The 24,205-nt window shown below is 46.9% G+C and overlaps 3 protein-coding genes and 1 long non-coding RNA gene across 5 annotated transcripts; 2 read left to right on the forward strand and 2 right to left on the reverse strand.

The window, feature by feature from the left end:
• Positions 1–1,537: 1,537 nt before the first annotated feature.
• Positions 1,538–3,462, reverse strand: LOC109732954 (cytochrome P450 71A1-like). Of its 2 annotated transcripts, none has more exons than XM_020292165.4 (2): positions 2,383–3,462; positions 1,538–2,300 (listed from the first exon to the last, which is right to left on the reverse strand). In XM_020292165.4, exons 1-2 carry the CDS (start codon positions 3,349–3,351, stop codon positions 1,662–1,664), a joined length of 1,608 nt encoding a protein of 535 aa, XP_020147754.1. In that variant the 5' UTR covers positions 3,352–3,462; the 3' UTR covers positions 1,538–1,661. The 2 variants fall into 2 exon arrangements, with proteins under 2 accessions (XP_020147754.1, XP_040253433.1); XM_040397499.3 differs by having other exon boundaries at positions 1,538–2,318.
• A 2,344-nt stretch (positions 3,463–5,806) lies between these two features.
• Positions 5,807–8,106, reverse strand: LOC120970299 (uncharacterized). Its single transcript, XR_005765023.3, has 2 exons — positions 6,238–8,106; positions 5,807–6,044 (listed from the first exon to the last, which is right to left on the reverse strand). It is a non-coding gene; the product is annotated as an uncharacterized lncRNA (long non-coding RNA).
• Positions 8,107–17,985: 9,879 nt separating this feature from the next.
• LOC120970298 (uncharacterized) lies at positions 17,986–21,583 on the forward strand. Its single transcript, XM_040397496.2, has 4 exons — positions 17,986–18,073; positions 18,143–18,860; positions 18,968–19,074; positions 19,161–21,583. The coding sequence occupies exons 1-4, from the start codon at positions 17,986–17,988 to the stop codon at positions 21,581–21,583; spliced, it is 3,336 nt and encodes a 1,111-aa protein (XP_040253430.2).
• Positions 21,584–21,589: 6 nt separating this feature from the next.
• LOC141022081 (uncharacterized) lies at positions 21,590–22,510 on the forward strand. Its single transcript, XM_073497962.1, has one exon. The coding sequence runs from the start codon at positions 21,590–21,592 to the stop codon at positions 22,508–22,510; it is 921 nt and encodes a 306-aa protein (XP_073354063.1).
• Positions 22,511–24,205: the final 1,695 nt, after the last annotated feature.

A 24,205-nucleotide genomic window follows, 5' to 3' on the forward strand; every position in this document is an offset into this window, starting at 1 on the left:
TCCCACACCATCTGCTTAGTGGTGAAATTGAAACTCAATACTTGGTAGAACCGGAGATCTACATCCAGAAAAACAATGAGGCGGACTTGGCGATGAAATTTGGGGACTGACTGACACGCGCGCATAGGTGGCTTCAAAATATTCGCGATCGTTTCTCATGAACCACTCAAAATTACAGGGGTGAACTAAGCTATCGCAAAAAGTTCCTACCCAAAAAGCAGCTAACTGAACAACCCCTGCGACTACAAATCAAACAGGAAAGAGGAAGATCAGATAGAACAGACAAAAATGACCGGAGACGAATTTAACAAAAAACTGATCCTTTATTTGTATACACTAGCACATATGCCCATGTGTTGCAAGGGAAGAGATAATTGGCATGTCCACTGAAATACCCGTCAGCACGGCCCAACAACATTCAAATTGGGCCCGGCCATGGCGGAGAGGCGCACACTAAGGTCTAGCAGAAATTCATGTCAGTAGTACATTAAGAAGCATGCTACGCATACAATAATTTTGGTACTTTATTTTTACAGTGTTTCTGGTCTTAAAGAACTTAATTTTCAAAGAAAATATCATACCAACGCATTATTTCTAAGTTGAAGCAATGTTTGAAATTTGCACCAAGTCATGAGAAAAATCTCAATAAAAGGATTCTATTAAATACGTTTTATGCCATCTTTACATACGCTTGAAGATGATAAAAAAAGAATGTATACGTCTTAGCAAAACTACCCTAGTTCATTGCATGCAACTCGACACTCATATAGCGCCTCGCACCGTTTGGTTGTGTTATTTCTGTTGCACATAACGGTCACACACTGCATAGCAACACATATATGCGTCCCCCTCCCATGTCCCTCGGTATTAATTCCTTCTCATTATTGCATTGAATGCATGCCATGTTCTTGGTCTTAATACCAATTTCTTTGCGTTATTCTCTCCTCCATATTCTTTTCGAATATCCCATCCTTTTTTTATCCCCACTGGTCACACCCTTTATTCTCTCCTTTTCTTTATTACTCATATATGCCCATTGAAGCCGATCATTCATGCTCCCTCCAATCCATATAGGCCCTCCTAACATACTTCATATATATAAAGGCTATATATTAGTTATATTGTGGGTTAGCATTTCCCAAAATACACCATTGCAATTAATTAGGTTAATTAAGGTTATGCATTAAAGAGAACTTTAAAGTAGTTAACATGAAAAAATAATAGCACGGTTGGAAACTACGCATTTTGTGATCAACTTACATATATAAAAATAATAATCTGAGCAAAATTATAGTATGATAATATTTAACATCTCTGTAAATAATAAAAGTAGGGACCTAGACAGACTGAAAACATAGTGAATTGGACCTACTGAGGCTAAACGCGAAATACTAACCAGCGCCTAGGGCGTGAGATAGCGGCTACCGCAGTTGAGCCAAAGCCCAACAGAGAAAGGGAATTAATATTGAACCGTGGGTTATTAAAATAAAAAAATCAAAAATGCTGACGGTGAACGAGTAGGAACGCTCCGTCGCTCTTACAGATGCATGACATTGAAACGCTTCTTGATATGAATACAAAAGATACAAAAGAAATAGTTGCATCACATAGCCTTGAAATTACTAGAATCAATTCGAGGAGCACAACATGATGAATTCGAACTACACATAGCGACTGCACGACGCCCGTGGTGTAGCGTGGACGTGAAGGGGAACCCTCTTTCGCGAGGTGATCCCAGGCGCCTCCTCCATGTCCACCACCTCCTCCGTCGCGCCCTCCGGCAGCGCCCAGTTGAACTGGCCGAGGAGGTTGGCAATCGCGATCTCCATGATGGACATGGTGAAGTTGATCCCCGGGCACACCCTCCTCCCAGAACCGAACGGTACGAGCTGGAAATGCCGGCCCCGGAAGTCCACCTCGCCGCCGGCGCCGAGGAACCTTTCCGGCCGGAACTCCTCCGGAGACTCCCAGCTGTCGGGGTCCCTTCCAATGGCCCACGCGTTGACGATCACCATGGTCTTGCTCGGCACGTCGTACTGCTGGATCGTCGTCGGCTCCATGGCCTCGCGGGGGATCAGCAGCGGCCCCGGAGGGTGCAGCCGCATCGTCTCCTTCATCACCGCTTTCAGGTAGACCATCCCCTGTAAATCTTCTTCGGTGATCATATCGGAGTTGGTGCTTACGGATCTACTCCTTAGCTCGTGTTGTAGCTTTTCCATGGCTTCCTTGTTGCGGAGCAGCTCTGCCATGGCCCATTCGAGCACGATGATGGTGGAGTCTGCCCCTGCCCCGAAGAGATTCTGCGTGCCCGGCCAGAACTACGACATGAATTTTTAGGTAAAGTCACAGTCAGTCAGTGAGTGATTCATTCAGTGCGCGTACCGCTAGGAGCCCCTTGACGTTGTCCCTCGTGAATCGCCGCGCCGCCGTCTTCTCCGTGGCCGCACTACCGGCGCCGGAGGTATTGTTGCCGAGGGACAGAAGCACATCTACGAACGTGCTGTCGTGCCGCCCCAGCGCCTCGCCTCCGTGGACTCCACCCATTCGTCTCTCCGCGGCGTCGACGATCTCCTCGAGAACCGCGTCGATCCTGTCGAACGCCTTGCCGACCTTGGCGTCCGTGCCGTCCAGGGCGCCGAGCCACGCCAGGCTGGGAAAGTAGTCGCCGACGTGGAACGTGCCGAGCAGCGCGTTGCCCTCCTCCAGCAGCGCGTCCACCTTGGCGCCCCACCCGTCGGCGCGCGTGGCGGCGCTCGCCCCGAACACGATCCGCCCGATCACGTCCTTGGCGAAGCCGGCGAGGAGCTCGCTCAGGGGCACGACGCGCGCCTGCCGCCGGACCTTGTCCAGGAGCGCGCCCACCTCCTCCTCCCGGACGGCGCGGTAGGCGCGCACCCTGGCGGGGCTGAGGAGGTGGAGCACGCAGGTCTTGCGGGCGCGGAGCCAGTAGGGGCCGTGCGGGGCGAAGGCGACGTCGGTGCAGCCGTAGAAGAGCTTGGAGGGGATGGCGAGCGAGGGGCGGGTGGCGAAGACGTGGTCCTGCGCCAGCATCACCTCCCGTGCGGCGTCGGGCGAGGACAGGACGACGGCCGGGACCTGGCCGAGGCGGAGGAGCATGACGGGGCCGTGCGCGGCGGCGAGGGCGGCCAGCGCGCGGTGCGGGAGGCGGCCGCCCGCGAGCTGGTGCAGGTTGCCCACGAGCGGGAGCCGCCACGGGGAAGGCGGCGGGACGGTGGCGAGCTTGGAGCGATGGGGTCGCTTCTGGGGGTTGGAGCGAGCTGCACGCAGGAGTAGCAGGATGGACATGGTGGTGGCCACGGGGAGGAGGAAGAGGAGGATGGCGTCTTCCATGGCCGCTCTGTCGTGGATCCGTGGGGTTGGTGCGGTGCAGCTTGCAGACGAGCGGCTGATGCCCGGATTTGACGGATCTATCTTGCATGGGGCAGCAGACAACTACTCTGAGAAGAAAGGTGGGAAGCAGAAGCTCGATAATGGCCAGACCGATCGGGCATGTGGCATTTAATACTCACTCTACGTGGGTAATGATATGATTTTCAATGTTACAGTCTGATCATCGATCGTGTGCATGGGGACGACCATGCACATGCATGCATTGCAGGAATCAGGACTCATCTTAAATACGTACTAATCTACCACAGCGCTAGTGTCAAAAACATTGTTACATTATGAATGAAGGAAGTAAATCCCAGAGATTAAAGACTAAGAGCAACTCTAGCAGATCCCGCAAAAAGCCCCGACCCGCAAAATAACCCCTAAATTACGGGTTGGCGCGGAAAATCCCGCCCGAACAGACCCCGCAAACGCGGCCGGCCCGCAAAAAATTTTGAGGGCGCGGCAAAAACTTGACCCCAACGCGCGAATACGCGGGTTTGCCCCCCGGCTCGTCAGTGGCCTGCATATAGCGGTAGCGGTTGGTGGGGAGGACATTTCAGCCCGCGCTTTTCCCTACCAACCACCTCCCCTCTCCCCCTCGCCCCGCCGCCGGGCCGCCGCCCAAGATTCCGGCGGGAGCACGACGAAAAGCCGCCACACGCACGAGGTTGCCCTCTGCCCCCCCCCTCCTGCGTCGGCGGGCCGGATAGTTGCGGATCTGCGGCCCTTCATCGCGGGCCGCCGGATTTGGCTTTTCCGGCCGCCGGTGGATGCGCCAAGCGATGGAATGGTCGGGGAGCATCTCGCGCAGCCCCGGCAAGGTCGCATCGCCGCATGCAGGTACGGGTCGTCCTTCCGCCGTCGCCGACGGTTTGCGGGCATGGATTCGGCCGGTCGTCCACCGGGCTCGGCGCTCGCGCAGCGGCTCTGTGGCTCGCCGATGCCGCTCATACAGTGCGACGACTGCACGCGGACAGTGCTGCGGCTAACTTCGGGCATGCCCAAGCACCCCGGATGGGTGTCCTTCAAATGCGAGAACGACGGGGTACGTGCTGTTTTCATTCGGCTCATTTTGATAGCTCATTCTTTGGTTCAATTGCGGTAGCTCATGTCGAACATCATTATGTGTGTAGGAAGATGGATGCTCATTTTGGTTTTGGGAAGGCGAATACATTGATTTATTGATAGAAAGAAACTTAATAGACGTTCGCGCACTCCTTTGTAGAATCGAAGGTAATGATGCGGCTGCATGTGCAACTAGAGGGGAAGCAACGTCTACTTCTTTCGAACCAAAGATGAAGAAAGAAGAATGCAAAATCAAGAATCCGCAGATCAACAACGAAGGCATGGAGAATATATTAGTTCAACTAGTGGGAGCAGTTATGGAAGTTGAAAATCTTCCAAAATGCCTACTTGTGGTTCTTGTTTTCTTTGGTCTTGCTATTCTAGCAAAGATTTGATGATGTCTTATGTATCCAATGTTGTTGAAAAAAAGCAAAGAAATGCATTATGTTAAATCAAATTAAGATGCAAATTTAGGTTTTCCAGGCCGGGAGGAGCGGCGCCAGACCAGACCCCGCAAAGCCGACCCGTAAAAAGCATATTTCGCGAATATCCTTTTTTACGGGTCCGTTATGCGTGGTCTGCATCTGCGGACGTCCGCGCCAGCCCGCTAAGCCGTTTTTTCGCGAACTGCAAACGCGTTTTGCGCGCCGATGAGATGCCGGGTCTGCTAAAGATGCTCTAAGGGGCAACTCTAATGTGGATAATCAAAACGGACACCACAAAAATATTCGTGGACACCTCCTGAATGTGTCCGTGGACAACTTTAAGGATCCGACGTTAATCTTGGGGTAAAGAGGCAATGGAGGCTGTCCAACCGGAATTATTATATTAAATAAAAAGAGGATACCCAATCTCTACTTCTAATGGACGAGTTGGTTGAATAATCCCTCATTTTCGACTGGTTTTTTTTCGACTGGTTTTTTTTTAACCGGTTTTTTTCATCAAATTACCCCCATCCCCACGCCCACCCACCGAACCCCACCGAGCCGATCAGGATCGCCCCCCACCGAGCCGATCAGGATCGCCCTGACGCCCTGACGCCCATCCCAGTACCCCGCTGCCGATCAGATCGCACGACGTCTGGATCGCCGCGCACTCCACAGCGCCGCCGCCGCCGAACGACTCGACAGGGCCGCCGCCGCTGGCAGCTTCTAGATCGCGGGGCGCCGCCCGCCGAACGACTCGACTGGGCCGCCGCCGCTGGCAGATTCTAGATCGCGGGGCGCCGCGGAACGTGCGATCGGCGACGCTGTACGGTTTCAACCCCAGGTATAAACACACAGGTTTTCTTTCTTTGTTATGTCTACGTGTACAGATCGTGTTCAAAATAGATGCAGCCATGTCAGACTTCCGTGACCTAAAACGCCTCATATTAGTGTACAAAGGATCGTGTACAAAGGATGCCAGACTTCCGTGACCTAAAATGCCAGACTTCTGTTATGTCTACTTTTAACAGTCACTGAAACAGTACAGCATAGTTGCATCAATCAACATATCACAAATTCTTTGGCCGACGATATTTGAGGTTCAGAGCAGTCCTTGAGAGTAGTTTTGACTGGATTCCAAATTGATTTGGAATTAACAACCTAGATCACATGCCCGCGACAGCGCATTAGTAATGAAACAATTCTCGGATTAGTAATGAAACAATTCTCGGAAACAATCAGCAAAGTAGAATTGTGTCCCTCCAAACCTGTCAGCGCATTAACACAGCAATGGGAAGATAAAGAATTATTGTGAATAGCAAAGAATAGGTAAGTTCGCATGAAAATATGTTACCTTTCTAGATTCTAAACCTGTACAATAGCAAGCTGCGCTTGTGATCTTCGACGGCCTTCATCAGCCTGCAGGAAGATGAACATGACATCTTAGCATCTTGGATTCTTAACATGTATCCAGCAGAGTCAGTTCACAAAAAATGCAAAGTAGCAAAGTCTGACAGGTTTGGAGGGACATAATGAAACCTCACGCCCACCAAATATGTTACCTTTCTAGATTCTAAACCTGTACAATAGCAAGCTGCGCTTGTGATCTTCGACGGCCTTCATCTGCCTGCAGGAAGATGAACATGACATCTTAGCATCTTGGATTCTTAACATGTATCTAGCAGAGTCAGTTCACAAAAAATGCAAAGTAGCAAAGTCTGTTCGACATGTCTTTCTATTTTCATATATATAGCAAGACTCATAAATCTGTAACATCCTGCCCTTATGGACTGAATCTGTTGGACATGTCTTTTTTTAGTAGTTACATATGGGGACTCCACACAGCAAGCCAGCGGAACAGACAACTTCATCACATGTACCTGCAGGTATATGTTCACCTATAAATTGTGCTACACAAGTCAAACATATATATGTTCAACTATATATGTGTTGCAGGCCCGATGGAGGGGACAAGTGTTGACGACTCTAATGAAGTGATTATACCCGTAGCCGATGATGTTGACAAAATTTACCCACGTAGTCCAGGTATAAGGTTTATTTTTATCCTTTTTAGTTGAAAAATCATACCTAACAGACTTGGGCACACCCGATTCTAATGTATCAACATCTTTACTTCTAGGAGTCCATATTACTCCCTCCGAACGGATGATACTTGAGACCGATGGTGATAGCACATATGATACTCCAGGTATATATCAACCTCCTTGTATATGTTGAGCTACATATTTTGGTATGCATGTCAAACACCATCACAGGAGATGTTGCAGGCCCGATGGAGGGGCCAAATGGTGACGACTCTATACAAGGAGTTATACCTGGAGCCGACGATGTTCACAAGAATTACCCAAGTAGTCCAGGTACTAAGGCTGTGCATATATACTGAGATTGCTTTTATGCTTTTTATTATGTGATAAATCAAACCTAACAGACTTGGGCAGAACCGATTCTAATAGATCAAGCGTGTTACTTGTAGGAGTCCATATTACTCACTCGGACATGACGATACTTGAACAGGCCGATTGTGAAATGACATATGTTCATCAACCTTCCCATCTGATTTCGGGTACGTATTATGTTGTATAAAGGTTAAGACCATGTGCCTACAACTTTGCCTTGTTTCTGCGATGATATTATATATACTGAGATTGCTTTTATGCTTTTTATGTGATAAATCAAACCTAACAGACTTGGGCAGAACCGATTCTAATAGATCAAGCGTGTGACTTGTAGGAGTCCATATTACTCACTCGGACAGGACGATACTTGAACAGGCCGATTGTGAAAGGACATATGTTCATCAACCTTCCCATCTGATTTCGGGTAAGTATTATGTTGTAGAAAGGTTAAGACCATGTGCCTACAACTTTGCCTTGTTTTCGGTTCAATATATTGTTATGTTAACATGATGCAGACAACCCTCCAATCTCATTCCTATATAATGTAGATTCGTTGCCAGCTCTTAGTTATCTGACAAAATAACTAGCTAGCATGCAACGTGACAGTTGGCAAGAGAGGCCGCATAATGTTCCACGCCATCCTCACAGTGATATCACTAATGCAGATCAACCATCCTCTGTGGACCTTGACGAAAAAAGAGAGTTGATAAAAGCTCGGAGGCGAGCTGCTTATAGAAAGAAAAAAGAGGAGGCTACCGTCAAGCAACAAGAGGAAAATCTGTCTGCCCTTACGATATCAGGTAAGAATGCTTTATGGGAAGGCACCGCGATGATATTATATATACTCCCTCCATTCCAGAATATAATTTTAATATCATTTCACATGCAGATATGCTGAATGTGGGTGGGTTACCTCTCGGTGATATCACTAATGTGTGTCAACCAACCACGGTGGACCTCGACGATAAAAAAGAGCAACTAAAGTCTCGGAGAAGAGCTGCTTATCGAAAGAAAAAAGAGGAGGCAGCCAGCAAGCAAAAAGATGAAAATCTGACTGCCCTTTCGATATCAGGTAAGGATGTTTATGTTTCAGCAATATGATGACCGTATGTATACTTTCTTAGTGAATAATGTAGGCGACATATGTTTCCTCACCCCAACCCCACGGATAATTGACCAAGAATAGAGAATAAAAATAATTGACCAATAGTTGACCACTGTGTTAACATACAATTCCTGATCATTTAGCTATACATCATTGTTTAACCTGACCGTGCATATATATAAAGTAAGCGTTTGTGTAGTACATGAAATATTCTTGGACAATGAAGACCCTAAACCCTACGTGCAGATATGCAAAATATTCCCCTGCTACCTCTCGGTGATATCACTAATGGGTGTCAACCATTCTCGGTGGACCTTGACGAGAAAAAAGAGCAAATAAAGGCTCGGAGGAGAGCTGCTTATCGAAAGAAAAAAGAGGAGGCAGCCAGAAGCAACTAGATGAAAAACATGTTGGGGAACGTAGCAGAAATTAAAATTTTCTACGCATCACCAAGATCAATCTATGGAGTAATCTAGCAACGAGAGGGAAGGAGTGCATCTACATACCCTTGTAGATCGCGAGCGGAAGCGTTCAAGTGAACGGGGTTGATGGAGTCGTACTCGTCGTGATCCAAATCACCGATGATCCTAGCGCCGAACGGACGGCACCTCCGCGTTCAACACACGTACGGAGCAGCGACGTCTCCTCCTTCTTGATCCAGCAAGGGGGGAGGAGAGGTTGATGGAGATCCAGCAGCACGACGGCGTGGTGGTGGAAGTAGCGGGGATCCCGGTAGGGCTTCACCAAGCACTAACGGGAGGGAGAGGTGTCATGGGAGGGAGAGGGAGGCGCCAGGGGCTAGGATATTGCTGCCCTCCCTTCCCCCCACTATATATAGGGCCAAGGGAGAGGGGGGGCGCAGCCTTGGCCCTTCCTCCAAGGAAGGGTGCGGCCAGGGAGGAGTCCTTCCCCCCCAAGGCACCTCGGAGGTGCCTTCCCCCTTTAGGACTCTCCCTTTATCTTATCTCTTGGCGCATGGGCCTCTTGGGGCTGGTTCCCTTGGCCCATATAGGCCAAGGCGCACCCCCTACAGCCCATGTGGCCCCCCCCCGGGGCTGGTGGACCCCCTTGGTGGACCCCCGGACCCCTTTCGGCACTCCCGGTACAATACCGATAAGCGCGAAACTTTTCCGGCGACCAAAATAAGACTTCCTATATATAAATCTTTACCTCCGGACCATTCCGGAACTCCTCGTGACGTCCGGGATCTCATCCGGGACTCCGAACAACTTTCGGGTTACCGCATACTAATATCTCTACAACCCTAGCGTCACCGAACCTTAAGTGTGTAGACCCTACGGGCTAGTCAACTAGAGGCTTACTAGGGTCATGGTGTTGTCTATGTATCCACACATGTATCTGAGTTTCCTATCAATACAATTCTAGCATGGATAATAAACGATTATCATGAACAAGGAAATATAATAATAACCAATTTATTATTGCCTCTAGGGCATATTTCCAACAGGCTCCCACTTGCACTAGAGTCAATAATCTAGTCCACATCACCATGTGATTAACACTCATAGGTCACATCACCATGTGACCAACATCTAAAGAGTTTACTAGAGTCAACAATCTAGTTCACATCACTATGTGATTAACACTCAATGAGTTCTGGTTTGATCATGTTATGCTTGTGAGAGAGGTTATTAGTCAACGGGTCTGAACCTTTCAGATCCGTGTGTGCTTTACGAATATCTATGTCATCTTGTGGATGCTACCACGTGCTACTTGGAGCCATTTCAAATAATTGCTCTACTATACGAATCCGGTTTACTACTCAGAGTCATCCGGATTAGTGTCAAAGTTCGCATCGACGTAACCCTTTACGACGAACTCCTTTTCACCTCCATAATCGAGAAAATTCCTTAGTCCACTAGATACTAAGGATAAATTCGACCGCTGTCATGTGATCCATTCCCGGATCACTATTGTACCCCTTGACCAACTCATGGCAAGGCACACTTCATGTGCGGTACACAGCATAGCATACTGTAGAGCCTACGTCTAAAGCATAGGGGACGACCTCCGGCCTTTCTCTCTCTTCTGCTCTGGTCAGGTCTTGAGTCTTACTCAATACTCACACCTTGTAACACAGCCAAGAACTCCTTCTTTGCTGATCTATTTTGAACTCTTTCAAAATCATGTCAAGGTGTGCGTTCTTTGAAAGTATCATCAGGCGTCTTGATCTATCTCTATAGATCTTGATGCCCAATATGTAAGCAGCTTTATCCAGGTTTTCCTTTGAAAAACTCCTTTCAAACAACCCTTTATGCTTTCCAGAAATTTTACATCATTTCGGATCAACAATATGTCATTCACATATACTTATCAGAAATGTTGTAGCGCTCCCACTCACTTTATTGTAAATACAAGTTTCTAACAAACTTTGTATAAACCCAAAAACTTTGATAACTCCATCAAAGCGTATATTCTGACTCCGAGATGCTAGCTCTAATCCATGGAAGGATCGCTGGAGCTAGCATACATTTTAGCATCCTTAGGATCGACAAAACCTTTCTGATTGTATCACATACAACCTTTCCTTACGAAAACTGGTAAGGAAACTTGTTTTGACATCCATCTGCCAGATTTCATAAATGCAGCTAATGCTAACATGATTCCGACGGACTTAAGCATCGCTACGGATGAGAAAATCTCATCGTAGTCAACTCCTTGAACTTGTGAAAATACCCTTTTTCACAAGTCGAGCTTTCATAGACGGTAACATTACCGTCCATGTCCGTCTTCTTCTTAAAGATCCATTTATCTCGGATTTCATGGCTTCTAACCATTTGTCAGAATATGGGCCCACCATCGCTTCTCCATAGCTCGTAGGTTCAGTATTGTCCAACAACATGATATCTAAGACAGGATCACGTACCACTCTGAAGTAGCACGCATCCTCGTCGTCCTACGAGGTTTGGTAATGACTTGATCCGAAGTTCCATGATCACTATCATAAGCTTCCACTTCAATTGGTGTAGGTGCCACAGGAACAACTTCCTGTGCCCTGCTACACACTAGTTGAAGCGACGGTTCAATAACCTTATCAAGTCTCCACCATCCTCCCACTCAATTCTTTCGAGAGAAACTTTTCCTCGAGAAAGGACTCGTTTCTAGAAGCAATTACTTTTGCTTCCAGATCTGAAATGGGAGGTATACCCAACTGTTTTGGGTATTCTATGAAGATGCATTTATCCGCTTTGGGTTCGAGCTTATCAGCCTGAAACTTTTTCACATAAGCGTCGCAGCCCCAAACTTTTAAGAAACGACAACTTAGGTTTCTCTAAACGGTGTCGTCTCAACGGAATTGCGTGGTGCCCCTTTTAAAGTGAATGTGGTTGTCTCTAATGCCTAACCCATAAACGATAGTGGTAATTCGATAAGAAACATCATGGTATGCACCATATCCAATAGGGTGCAGTTATGATGTTCGGACACACCATCACACTATGGTGTTCCAGGCGGTATTAATTGTGAAACACTTTCCACAATGTCTTAATTGTGTGCCAAACTCGTAACTCAGATACTCATCTCTATGATCATATCACAGACATTTTATCCTCTTGTCACGACGATCTTCAACTTCACTCTGAAATTACTTGAACCTTTTAATAATTCAGACTTGTGTTTCATCAAGTAAATACACTCAGCATCTACTCAAATCATCTGTGAAGTAAGAACATAACGATATCCACTGCATGCCTCAGCACTCATTGGACTGCATACATCAAAATGTATTACTTCCAATAAGTTGCTCTCTTGTTCCATCTTACTGAAAACGAGGCCTTTCAGTCATCTTGCCCATGTGGTATGATTTGCATGTCTCAAGTGATTCAAAATCAAGTGAGTCCAAACGATCCATCTGCATGGAGTTTCTTCATGCATATATACCAATAGACATGGTTCGCATGTCTCAATCTTTTCAAAAACGACTGAGTCCAAAAATCCATCTACATGGAGCTTCTTCATGCGTTCTATACCAATATGACTCAAATGGCAGTGCCACAAGTATGTGGTACTATCATTACTATTTTATATCTTTTGTCACGAACATGTGTATCACTGCGATCGAGATTCATTTTAGGTGCAAGACCATTGAAGGTATTATTCAAATAAACAGAGTAACCATTATTCTCCTTAAATGAATAACCGTATTGCGATAAACATAATCCAATCATGCTCAACGGAAACACCAAATCTCGATGGTAGAGGGAGCATGCGATGCTTGATCACATCAACCTTGGAAACACTTCCAACACACATCGTCATCTCACCTTTATCCAGTCTCCATTTATTCCGCAGCTTTTATTTCGAGTTACTAACACTTAGCAACCGAACCGGTATCTAATACCCTGGTGCTGCTAGGAGTACTAGTAAAGTACACATTCATATAATGTATATCCAATATACTTCTGTCGACCTTGCCTGCCTTCTCATCTACCAAGTATCTAGGGTAGTCCCGCTTCAGTGACCGTTCCCCTCATTACAGAAGCACTTAGTCTCGGGTTTGGGTTCAACCTTGGGATTCTTCACTAGAGCAGCAAATGACTTGTTGTTTCATGAAGTATCCCTTTTGCCCTTGCCCTTCTTAAACTAGTGGTTTTACTAACCATCAACAATTGATGCTCCTTCTTGATTTCTACTCTCGCGGTGTCAAACATCGCGAATAGCTCAAGGATCATCATAACTATCCCTGATATGTTATAGTTCATCACGAAGCTCTACTAGCTTGGTGGCAGTGACTATGGAGAACTATCACTATCTCATCTAGGAGATTAACTCCCACTCAATTCAAGCGATTGTGGTACTCAGACAATCTGAGCACATGCTCAACGATTGAGCTTTTCTCCCTTAGTTTGCAGGCTTAAGAAACTTGTCAGAGGTCTCATACCTCTTGACGTGGGCACTAGTCTGAAATCCCAATTTCAGTCTTCGGAACATCTCATATGTTCTGCGACGTTTCACAAACGTCTTTGGTGCCACAATTCTAAACCATTAGAACTATCACGTAGTCATCAAAACGTGTATGTCAGATGTTTCGCAACATCTACAGACGACGCTGAGGTTCAGCACACCGAGCGGTGCATTAAGGACACAGCCTTCTGTGCAGCAATGAGGACAATCCTCAGTTTACGGACCCAGTCCGCATAATTGCTACTACCAACTTTCAACTAAATATTCTGTAGGAACATATCTTAAACAGTAGAACTAAAGCGCAAGATATGACATAATTTGCAAAGACTTTTTGACTATGTTCATGATAATAAAGTTCATCTGATTATTGAACTCCCACTCAGATAGACATCCCTCTAGTCATCTAAGTGATACATGATCCGAGTCAAACTAGGCCGTGTCCAATCATCACGTGAGACGGACTAGTCATCATCGGTGAACATCTCCATGTTGATCGCATCTACTATACGACTCATATTCGACCTTTCGATCTCTTGTGTTCCGAGGCCATGTCTGTACATGCTAGGCTCATCAAGTCAACCTAAGTGTTTCGCATGTGTTCCGAGGCCATGTCTGTACATGCTAGGCTCGTCAACACCCGTTGTATTCGAACGTTAGAATCTATCACACCCGATCATCACGTGGTGCTTCGAAACAACGAACCTTCGCAACGGTGCACAGTTAGGGGGAACACGTCTCTTGAAATTTTAGTGAGGATCATCTTATTTATGCTACCGTCGTTCTAAGCAAATAAGATGTAAACATGATAAACATCACATGCAAATCATAAAGTGACGTGATATGGCCAATATCATCCTGCGCCTTTGATCTCCATCTTCGAGGCGCGGTATGATCACCTTCGTCACCGGCATGACACCATGATCTCCATCATCATGATCTACATGCTAGGCTCGTCAAGTCAACCTAAGTGTTTTGCATGTGTTCCGAGGCCATGTCTGTACATGCTAGGCTCGTCAACACCCATTGTATTCGAACGTTAGAATCTATCACACCCGATCATCACGTGGTGCTTTGAAACAACGAACCTTCGCAATGGTGCACAGTTAGGGGGAACACTTTCTTGAAATTTTAGTGAGGGATCATCTTACTTACTACCGTCGTTCTAAGCAAATAAGATGCATAACATGATAAACATCACATGCAATCAAATAGTGACATGATATGGCCAATATCATTTTGCTCCTTTGATCTCCATCTTCGGGGCACCATGATCATCTTTGTCACCGGCATGACACCATGATCTCCATCATCATGATCTCCATCATTGTGTCTTCATGAAGTTGTCACGCCAACGATTACTTCTACTTCTATGGCTAACGCGCTTAGCGATAAAGTAAAGTAATTTACATGGCGTTATTCAATGACACGCAGGTCATACAAAAAAAATAAAGACAACTCCTATGGCTCCTGCCGGTTGTCACACTCATCGACATGCAAGTCGTGATTCCTATTACAAGAATATGATCAATCTCATACATCACATATATCATTCATCATATCTTCTGACCATATCACATCACATAGCACATGCTGCAAAAACAAGTTAGACGTCCTCTAATTGTTGTTGCAAGTTTTTACGTGGCTTGTATAGGTTTCTAGCAAGAACGTTTCTTACCTACGTAAAACCACAACGTGATATGCCAATTTATATTTACCCTTCATAAGGACCCTTTTCATCGAATCCGTTCCGACTAAAGTGGGAGAGACAGACACCCACTAGCCACCTTATGCATCTAGTGCATGTCAGTCGGTGGAACCTGTCTCACGTAAGCGTACGTGTAAGGTCGGTCCGGGCCGCTTCATCCCACAATGCCGCCGAAACAAGATAAGACTAGTAGCGGCAAGAAGAATTGGCAACATCTACGCCCACAACTACTTTGTGTTCTACTCGTGCATAGAAACTACGCATAGACCTAGCTCATGATGCCACTGTTGGGGAACGTAGCAGAAATTCAAAATTTTCTACGCATCACCAAGATCAATCTATGGAGTAATCTAGCAACGAGAGGGAAGGAGTGCATCTACATACCCTTGTAGATCGCGAGCGGAAGCGTTCAAGTGAACGGGGTTGATGGAGTCGTACTCGTCGTGATCCAAATCACCGATGATCCTAGCGCCGAACGGACGGCACCTCCGCGTTCAACACACGTACGGAGCAGCGATGTCTCCTCCTTCTTGATCCAGCAAGGGGGGAGGAGAGGTTGATGGAGATCCAGCAGCACGACGGCGTGGTGGTGGAAGTAGCGTGGATCCTGGTAGGGCTTCACCAAGCACTAACGGGAGGGAGAGGTGTCATGGGAGGGAGAGGGAGGCGCCAGGGGCTAGGATATTGCTGCCCTCCCTTCCCCCCACTATATATAGGGCCAAGGGAGAGGGGGGGCGCAGCCTTGGCCCTTCCTCCAAGGAAGGGTGCGGCCAGGGAGGAGTCCTTCCCCCCCAAGGCACCTCGGAGGTGCCTTCCCCCTTTAGGACTCTCCCTTTATCTTATCTCTTGGCGCATGGGCCTCTTGGGGCTGGTTCCCTTGGCCCATATAGGCCAAGGCGCACCCCCTACAGCCCATGTGGCCCCCCCGGGGCTGGTGGACCCCCGGACCCCTTTCGGCACTCCCGGTACAATACCGATAAGCGCGAAACTTTTCCGGCGACCAAAATAAGACTTCCTATATATAAATCTTTACCTCCGGACCATTCCGGAACTCCTCGTGACGTCCGGGATCTCATCCGGGACTCCGAACAACTTTCGGGTTACCGCATACTAATATCTCTACAACCCTAGCGTCACCGAACCTTAAGTGTGTAGACCCTACGGGTTCGGGAGACACGCAGACATGACCGAGACGACTCTCCGGTCAATAACCAGTAGCGGGATCTGGATACCCATGTTGGCTCCCACATGCTCCTCGATGATCTCATCGGATGAACCACGATGTCGAGGATTCAATCAATCCCGTATACAATTCCCTTTGTCTATCGGTATGGTACTTGCCCGAGATTCGATCGTCGGTATCCCGATACCTTGTTCAATCTCGTTACCGGCAAGTCTCTTTACTCGTTCCGTAACTCACATCATCCCGTGATCAACTCCTTGGTCACATTGTGCACATTATGATGATGTCCTACCGAGTGGGCCCAGAGATACCTCTCCGTTTACACGGAGTGACAAATCCCAGTCTCGATTCGTGCCAACCCAACAGACACTTTCGGAGATACCTATAGTGCACCTTTATAGCCACCCAGTTATGTTGTGACGTTTGGTACACCCAAAGCATTCCTACGGTATCCGGGAGTTGCACAATCTCATGGTCCAAGGAAATGATACTTGACATTAGAAAAGCTCTGAGCAAACGAACTACATGATCTTGTGCTAGGCTTAGGATTGGGTCTTGTCCATCACATCATTCTCCTAATGATGTGATCCCGTTATCAACGACATCCAATGTCCATGGTCAGGAAACCGTAACCATCTATTGATCAACGAGCTAGTCAACTAGAGGCTTACTAGGGACATGGTGTTGTCTATGTATCCACACATGTATCTGAGTTTCCTATCAATACAATTCTAGCATGGATAATAAACGATTATCATGAACAAGGAAATATAATAATAACCAATTTATTATTGCCTCTAGGGCATATTTCCAACAAAACAGCCTGAGGAAGAACACAAGGGTGACTTAACAGACGAGCAAACTGAGCAGAGAAACGCGCGGAGGCGAGCAAGTTATCGGAGAAAAGTGGGGGACGGAACGATCGATCTTCAAGAAAAAAATCAGAAGTTGCAAGAATGGCGCGTGCAACACCCTAAAACCATGACTGAGGATGAAAGGGGGGAGTCAAGTGCAAAGAGAAAGGCAAAGTATGCTGCAAAGAAATACATGCCATGTGCTGAATCGATCGCAATGCCACGTCCAGATCTAAGTAGCACATTGTCCAACCCTCACACACATTGTCCGACTCTCACACTTTCAGCCCTCACGCAACAATTCGACAGTGAACAAATAGATCATGCTCCTACGGTCAATGCGGCCCCCACATACATTCGCAACACCGAAACCGATGGTACATATCCTATCAACCATCATCTTTCATCATGTAATAATTCATGAGATATAAATAATGATGTATAGTGTTGTAGGTGCATACCTAAGCAGAACCTTCGGTGATGGTGCTGTAGATGGCGACCTGATCGAAGGTACAATAGCGGATAATGGAGTGGACGGGCAGAGTCATGAGTCCAGAGCAGCGCCTGGGAGGGGAGAGCGAGCTTGCAAGGGTGGTGTGGTGGCAAAGAAGCGTCAACAGAAAATTGTGAAGCAAAAAAATGTACGCAGGTAGCGCATGGTGAAAGGAATGTTCTACGCGATCGACGTAATGAAAAGTTTGCAGGTAGGGTGATGACCCCAACCGTCAGGTCCATCTCCATTCCGAAAATGAGCTCAACTGGACAACCTACCGTAGTGGAAGCACATGGTGCCTCGACCTCATCTAGCACGCCGGAGTACACGATCAGAAGTGAACGTAAAACTCCCATCCTTACTCTCCTTGCGTCCCTTGAGACTGAACCCTCATTTATTGGTTCCGCACCTGAGCAGACGACATGGACGCTTACCTTAGTCGTTTCATGAATGATAATGTCAACCCTGATAGCCTCTTTGACGACGAGTATTACCTGTTTGCTGGTGAAGGTATGTACACCCACTTGAGCAACATGCACCCGTTTGAAATATCACACTAATTATAAAAATTGTTTGCAGGCTCAGATCCTGATGACGTGGAGCACGACGAATTGGAAGACTCAAGACACAATACCTATGTCGACCATGATCCATTGGACTATGTCTACTCAAACCTCCCAGACCACACACACATCCTGAAGCACGCCGCAAATTGCGATCACTGCAAGGCCAAGAAGTTTGTGTCTGAGGCCCCGGGATTCTGCTGTCGCAGTGGGCAGATCCAGCTGAAGCAACCGGAGCCCGTCCCGGAGCTAATGAGGCTTTGGTCTAGCATGGATTCGGACTCAAGGCATTTTCGGGATAACATACGATTCTTCAACGGCCACTTCTCCTTCACAACCCTCGGCGTCAGCCTTGATGAAAGCTACACAAACATGAAGTCTGGGGTGTACACGTTCCGAGCGCACGGCACCATCTACCACAACGTTCATTCCTTCAGGCCAACATCACGTCCAGATCATCTACAGTTGTACTTCTACGACGACGATCCAGGCCTAACCCATCGCAAGGCTGCCACCGAGCAATTAGACCAAGATGTCGTCAAAAAGTTAGTGGACATACTCAGGGAAAACCCGTACTCCCAGCAGTTTAGGAGTTTGGGTGCGCACAGGGACAACCTCAACGATTACAGGATAGACCTCAACACAGACCAGAGACTAGACCAACGGAAGTATAATAGACCTCTGTCATCGGAGGTCGCTGCAATTTGGGTGGAGGGCACTGACCTAGCAAAGAGGTTCGATCGTAGGATTACACTTTGCGGGAATGACAACCAGAGGCACAGTATACATGTGACGGCTGGCTCGTATGACCCTCTCTCTCTTACCCACTCTTCTACCCAAGGGGGGAGCTCGGTTGGCACCCAAAACTTCCTAAACGTGATGTCCCTTGGCCGGTTGTGCAACAACCAAGAGGTAGAGGTGATGATGATGATGATGATGAGGATGCAGGTAAGCCTTATGCATATTCTGTCGTTTAGATGAATTGTATACTTCTCATATGAATCCTAATGTCTGCGTTACTCATCCATGTGCAGAGGGGAATAGCAGGTTATGCGTCTCGGTGAGAGACTACTACTGTTACATGCTCCAGACACGACCTGGGATATTCAATCCCATACTCTGTGGAGCACGATTGCTCCAGCAATGGGGGGTGGACATGTACATCAAGATTGAGAGTTGTAGGTTGAAATGGTACAGGAAGAACCAAACAAAGATCCGTGCCGACCTGTATAAAGGAGTTGTTGATGCAATTACATCCGGGGAGACCCGGGCAAGCGCTGTTGGAGTAAGGATAGTGCTACCTGGAACGTACCCAGGTGGCGACCGCGACATGAAGCGGAGGCATATGGATGCCATGGCAATTGTCCATACTTACGGGAAGCCTGACATCTTCTTGACCATGACCTGCAACCCTAACTGGGAAGAGATAACAAATGAGTTGTTTCCTGGTCAGACAGCGCAAGACCGACCTGATCTTGTGGCTCGTGTGTTCCATGGCAAGCTAGAGGCTATGAAAGAGATGTTGTTCAAGAAGAATACCCTGGGTGTTGTTGTTGCACATGTATACGTAGTCGAGTTCCAAAAGAGGGGCCTCCCCCACGCACACTTTTTGTTGATCATGGATTCTGCCTATAAGCTTGTCGTTCCAGAGCAGTACGACCGACTCATTTCTGCCGAGCTCCCAGACAAGCAAAAGTATCCTGAACTCCACGCCTTGGTGGTGAAACATATGATGCATGGACCATGCGGTGCTCTCAACCCCAAAAATGTTTGCATGCAACAGAACGAGTGCAAGTGCAGATACCCGCGGTCGTTCAATGAAAACACGGCACAGGGCAAGGACTCATACCCTGTTTATCATCGTCGAGATAATGGTCGGCAGGCTAAGGTCCGGGGTAAAATGTTGGACAACAGATGGGTTGTGCCGTATAACCCTTACCTGCTGCAGATGTTCAATTGCCACATAAACGTTGAGGTTTGCTCCAGCATAAAGGCCGTCAAATACCTTTACAAGTACATATACAAGGGCCATGATAGGGCTTCTTTCAGCATCGACCAACCTGACGCTGATGGTAACATTGATGATATCAAAAGATACGTAGACGCGAGGTGGGTTACTCCTCCAGAGGCGATGTGGAGGATATTTGGCTTCCCCTTGTGTGCCAATGACCCGTCTGTCCTACAGTTGCCTCTTCATCTCCCGAATATGCACAGGGTGGCATTCAATGAGCAAGCTGACTTGACCGACGTAGTCGCCTCTGAGAAAGCTTCCAAATCCATGTTGACAGAGTATTTCAAAGCTAACCAAAACCACCCGTGGGCTAGGAATATATTGTACAAGGATTTTCCTAGAAGGTTTACATGGCAGAAGGGTAAGAAGTATTGGAAAGAGCGGGTGGAGCGTTATCAGATAGGTCGAATTGTGTCTGCCAATCCTGCCGAGGGGGAGCGATACTATCTGCGTGTGCTGCTAAACCATGTTGCTGGCAAGACGTCCTATGAGGACCTGCTCACCGTGGACGGTAGGCTATGCGGGAGCTTTAGAGAGGCTGCCGAAAGGTTGGGACTCATCGAGGCAGATAACACGCTCGACGACTGTCTTACTGAGGCAGAGCAGTGGGCGATGCCATGTTCGCTCAGGAGGCTCTTCGCAACAATTTTGGTGCACTGTGAGCCAGGCGACGTGCGTGGTTTATGGGATAGGCACTTCGATCCTATGTCTGATGACTATCGGCGATCACACACGTGCCCGATTGAGGTGGAACAGATGGTGTTGCTTGACATTAGGGGTATGTTGCAGTCCATGGGCAAAGACATAGCTGATTTCTCTCTTCCATGCATTGACGATGCATTCGACCCAGCCGAGGGAGAGGCCAGAGAAGTGATCGAGGAATCCAACGTCGATTTTGACATCAACGACACTAAATTGGCTTCGTCGCTAAACTTGGAGCAGAGGGTTGCATACGAGGAGATACTAGCTTCTGTTGAACGCGTTGATGGGGGTGTGTTCTTTGTTGATGGACCGGGAGGTACAGGGAAGACCTTCCTATACAGGGCGCTGCTCGCCAAGGTTCGAAGCGAGGGAAACATCGCTATCGCTACCGCGACGTCAGGCGTCGCGGCTTCTATCATGCCTGGAGGCAGGACTGCCCACTCGAGGTTCAAGATCCCATTGAGCTGCGACGATGGCGCCTCATGCACCTTCACGAAACAGAGTGGTACCGCCAAGCTACTGAGGATGGCCTCATTGATACTATGGGACGAGGCCACCATGACTAAGCGACAGGCGGTCGAGGCACTTGACAACAGCATGCGCGACATCATGGGAAGACGGGGCCGACCCTTTGGAGGAAAAACTGTTGTGTTTGGCGGGGACTTCAGGCAGGTGCTTCTAGTCGTCAGGAGGGGGTCCCGGGGTCAGATAATCAATGCAACCCTTCGAAGTTCACACCTCTAGAAGGGTATGCGCCAGCTAAGGCTCGTCACCAACATGAGGGCTCATAATGACACCTGGTTTGCGGATTACTTGCTAAGGGTAGGCAATGTCACTGAGGAAGTTGACGATCAAGGAAACATACGACTCCCTGAAGATATTTGTGTGCCGTCTACAGGCGAGGGTGATGACCTGGAGAAGCTGATTGACCATGTGTTTCCCAGACTAGATGACAACATGTCCGATCCGAATTACATGACTTCACGCGCAATCCTCTCCACCACGAACGACAACGTCGACAAGATAAACATACGCATGGTAGAGCGTTTTCGGGGAGAAGAAGTAATCTACCATAGCTTTGACAGTGCAGAAGACGACCCGTATGGCTACTACGCTCCCGAGTTCCTAAATGGATTGACTCCCAACGGTCTGCCTCCGCATGCACTCAAACTGAAGCTCAACTGCCCCGTCATACTTCTGAGGAACATTGATCCGGCTAATGGTATGTGTAACAGGACGATGCTTGTGGTGCGAGGTTTCGAGAGGAACGCCATCGACGCAGAAATCGTGATCGGACAACACGCAAGTAGGAGGGTATTCCTTCCTCGAATACCCCTATGCCCGTCTGACAACGACATGTTTCCATTCAAGTTCAAGAGGAAGCAATTTCCTGTAAGGCTTAGCTTTGCTATGACGATTAACAAGGCTCAAGGCCAGACGATTCCGATTGTTGGCGTGTACCTACCTAATCATGTGTTCTCTCATGGTCAACTCTATGTCGCACTGTCTCGAGCCACCGCAAAGAGAAACATAAAGATCCTCATTGAGAAGGAGAAGGAGAAGGAGAATGCCAAGAAGCAAAGCGGTAAACCTAAGAAGCGAAAAAGACCTGCCTTGTCCTTACAAACCTCGATGAAGAACATCGTCTATAAGGAAGTCCTTACAGGCTGAAGTCCGCTCTTAAGAAGCTGGCGGGTTTTGAATAAGATAAAGGATTTACTCTTTTGCTACAGACAATTTGGTGCTCTTCCGTGTTCTTGTACAAATATTTATCTTTCGATGTTAGCAACTGATTATGTTTATTCAACAAGTCAAATATTAATAATATTGCCTCGGATTTGTGACTTTGCAAGTTGCCAATTTTTCCTGTATGTGACATTATTTCTCCTTTAGCCGGATTGCATGTATATTATTCTTTTGTTGTTTTGTAATCAATCATCTACTCCATCTAAACTAGGCTTTGTTTTCCTACATAAGTATTGCACACTGCCTGGGTCACTCCGTTGTTGTAAAATTCACTGGAGTGTTCTACATTAGAGAAATATTTATGATGCGGCCCCAAAGCAGGCTCAGTCAATGTTATTTATTTTTGTCCTGTATAGTCTCTTATTTGCCCCTTATTTGAATTTTATAATCCTGGCTTTTCAATACATATCTAAACAGACATGATGTGTTTCTAACTACTTAGTTGCAGGTTTGGCACAAGTAAACGGATGGATGCGTGTTGACATCTTCATGATCTCACAAATATTTCCAGTAGTATTATTTTCCTTTCATTGTGCCATATTCTGTCAGTTGCTTTTCCTATTGCGTGTATCTTGCAGATAAATAAGAGTTTTAATGAATTGTTGGAACCTGGACAGTACCACAATTTATAACCACCTATTATTCTGCCACGAAATGTCCATTTTATAGCTTATCAGGTGCGCTTCTTTCTGTTCGTGCCTTCAAAATATCAAACCAGAGGACATCTACTAATATATTTTTGTAGCTCTGTTGCTTCCGATGGTACATGAGCTATCACTGTGGTTCATCTACTAATATATTTTTGTAGCTCTGTTTTCATGTGAACATTGTATACATGGCATGTACTATGAAAGAACAGTATGTACATGTCGGTATATTTTTTTTCTATGTCACATGCATCTGATCCTATCGTTCTCCCTATATGTCGTCCAAACACATCTATATGAACCTATATGTCGTAAAAGTGCATATGTACTTCTCAATTCTTATAGAGAACGAAAACTGGGTGGCACGCATTATCAGAGTTGTGTATAATCATTTAGGGAAATGTCAAAAAGTAAAAATCCCGTGAATTGGGAATACAGAAATTCAAGTAGGTAGGAAGTAATGACATACCAAATGATAAAGAATAGCACCACTGCAGCTACAAAATCGCAATCGGGTGCTCAAAGCTCTGAACTCAATTCACCCTGAAAAACATAGTCATCTGAAGTCAGACTGCATGATAGTCGGATGGGACAAAATCAATTGACTGTCTAAAACCTTCCATAGGGGACATACAAATATTTTGCGGTATATAGGTTCCTACTGACAGTTCAAGAAATGCAAACATATAGCACTATTATGTTAAATAGGTCACCCTAAACCATGCTATAGATTAACCATGGTCATGAGCCCAAGCATAATGACTACCCGTACAAAGCAAAAAAGAGGACCTTGGAGATATGTAATGTAAAGTCAAAAATAATAATTATCATGCTTTCCTTTTGTTCCCTGAATCGATATTTTTAGAAAGCAAAATGGAAATACAAGGCACACATCGTTAAGAAAGAGATGGTCATATTCTAATATTAACTCTTGCTCATTGTGGACGGAAGGCTATGTGGTAGAGCCAGCAGC

Source organism: Aegilops tauschii, chromosome 4 (genome assembly GCF_002575655.3).
Source record: "Aegilops tauschii subsp. strangulata cultivar AL8/78 chromosome 4, Aet v6.0, whole genome shotgun sequence".
Lineage (NCBI taxonomy): Eukaryota > Viridiplantae > Streptophyta > Magnoliopsida > Poales > Poaceae > Aegilops > Aegilops tauschii.

Excerpts from the sequence above, each read along its gene's own strand:
- LOC109732954 (XM_040397499.3), bottom strand. The coding sequence starts at position 3,351 with ATGGAAGACGCCATCCTCCTCTTCCTCCTCCCCGTGGCCACCACCATG. Across the intron at positions 2,319-2,382 it reads ACGTCAAGGGGCTCCTAGCG|TTCTGGCCGGGCACGCAGAA; the intron begins GTACGCGCACTG and ends TTCATGTCGTAG.
- LOC120970298 (XM_040397496.2), top strand. The coding sequence starts at position 17,986 with ATGGACGCTTACCTTAGTCGTTTCATGAATGATAATGTCAACCCTGAT. Across the intron at positions 18,861-18,967 it reads GGCACTGACCTAGCAAAGAG|GGGGGAGCTCGGTTGGCACC; the intron begins GTTCGATCGTAG and ends CTTCTACCCAAG. Across the intron at positions 19,075-19,160 it reads TGATGATGATGAGGATGCAG|AGGGGAATAGCAGGTTATGC; the intron begins GTAAGCCTTATG and ends ATCCATGTGCAG.
- LOC141022081 (XM_073497962.1), top strand. The coding sequence starts at position 21,590 with ATGCGCCAGCTAAGGCTCGTCACCAACATGAGGGCTCATAATGACACC.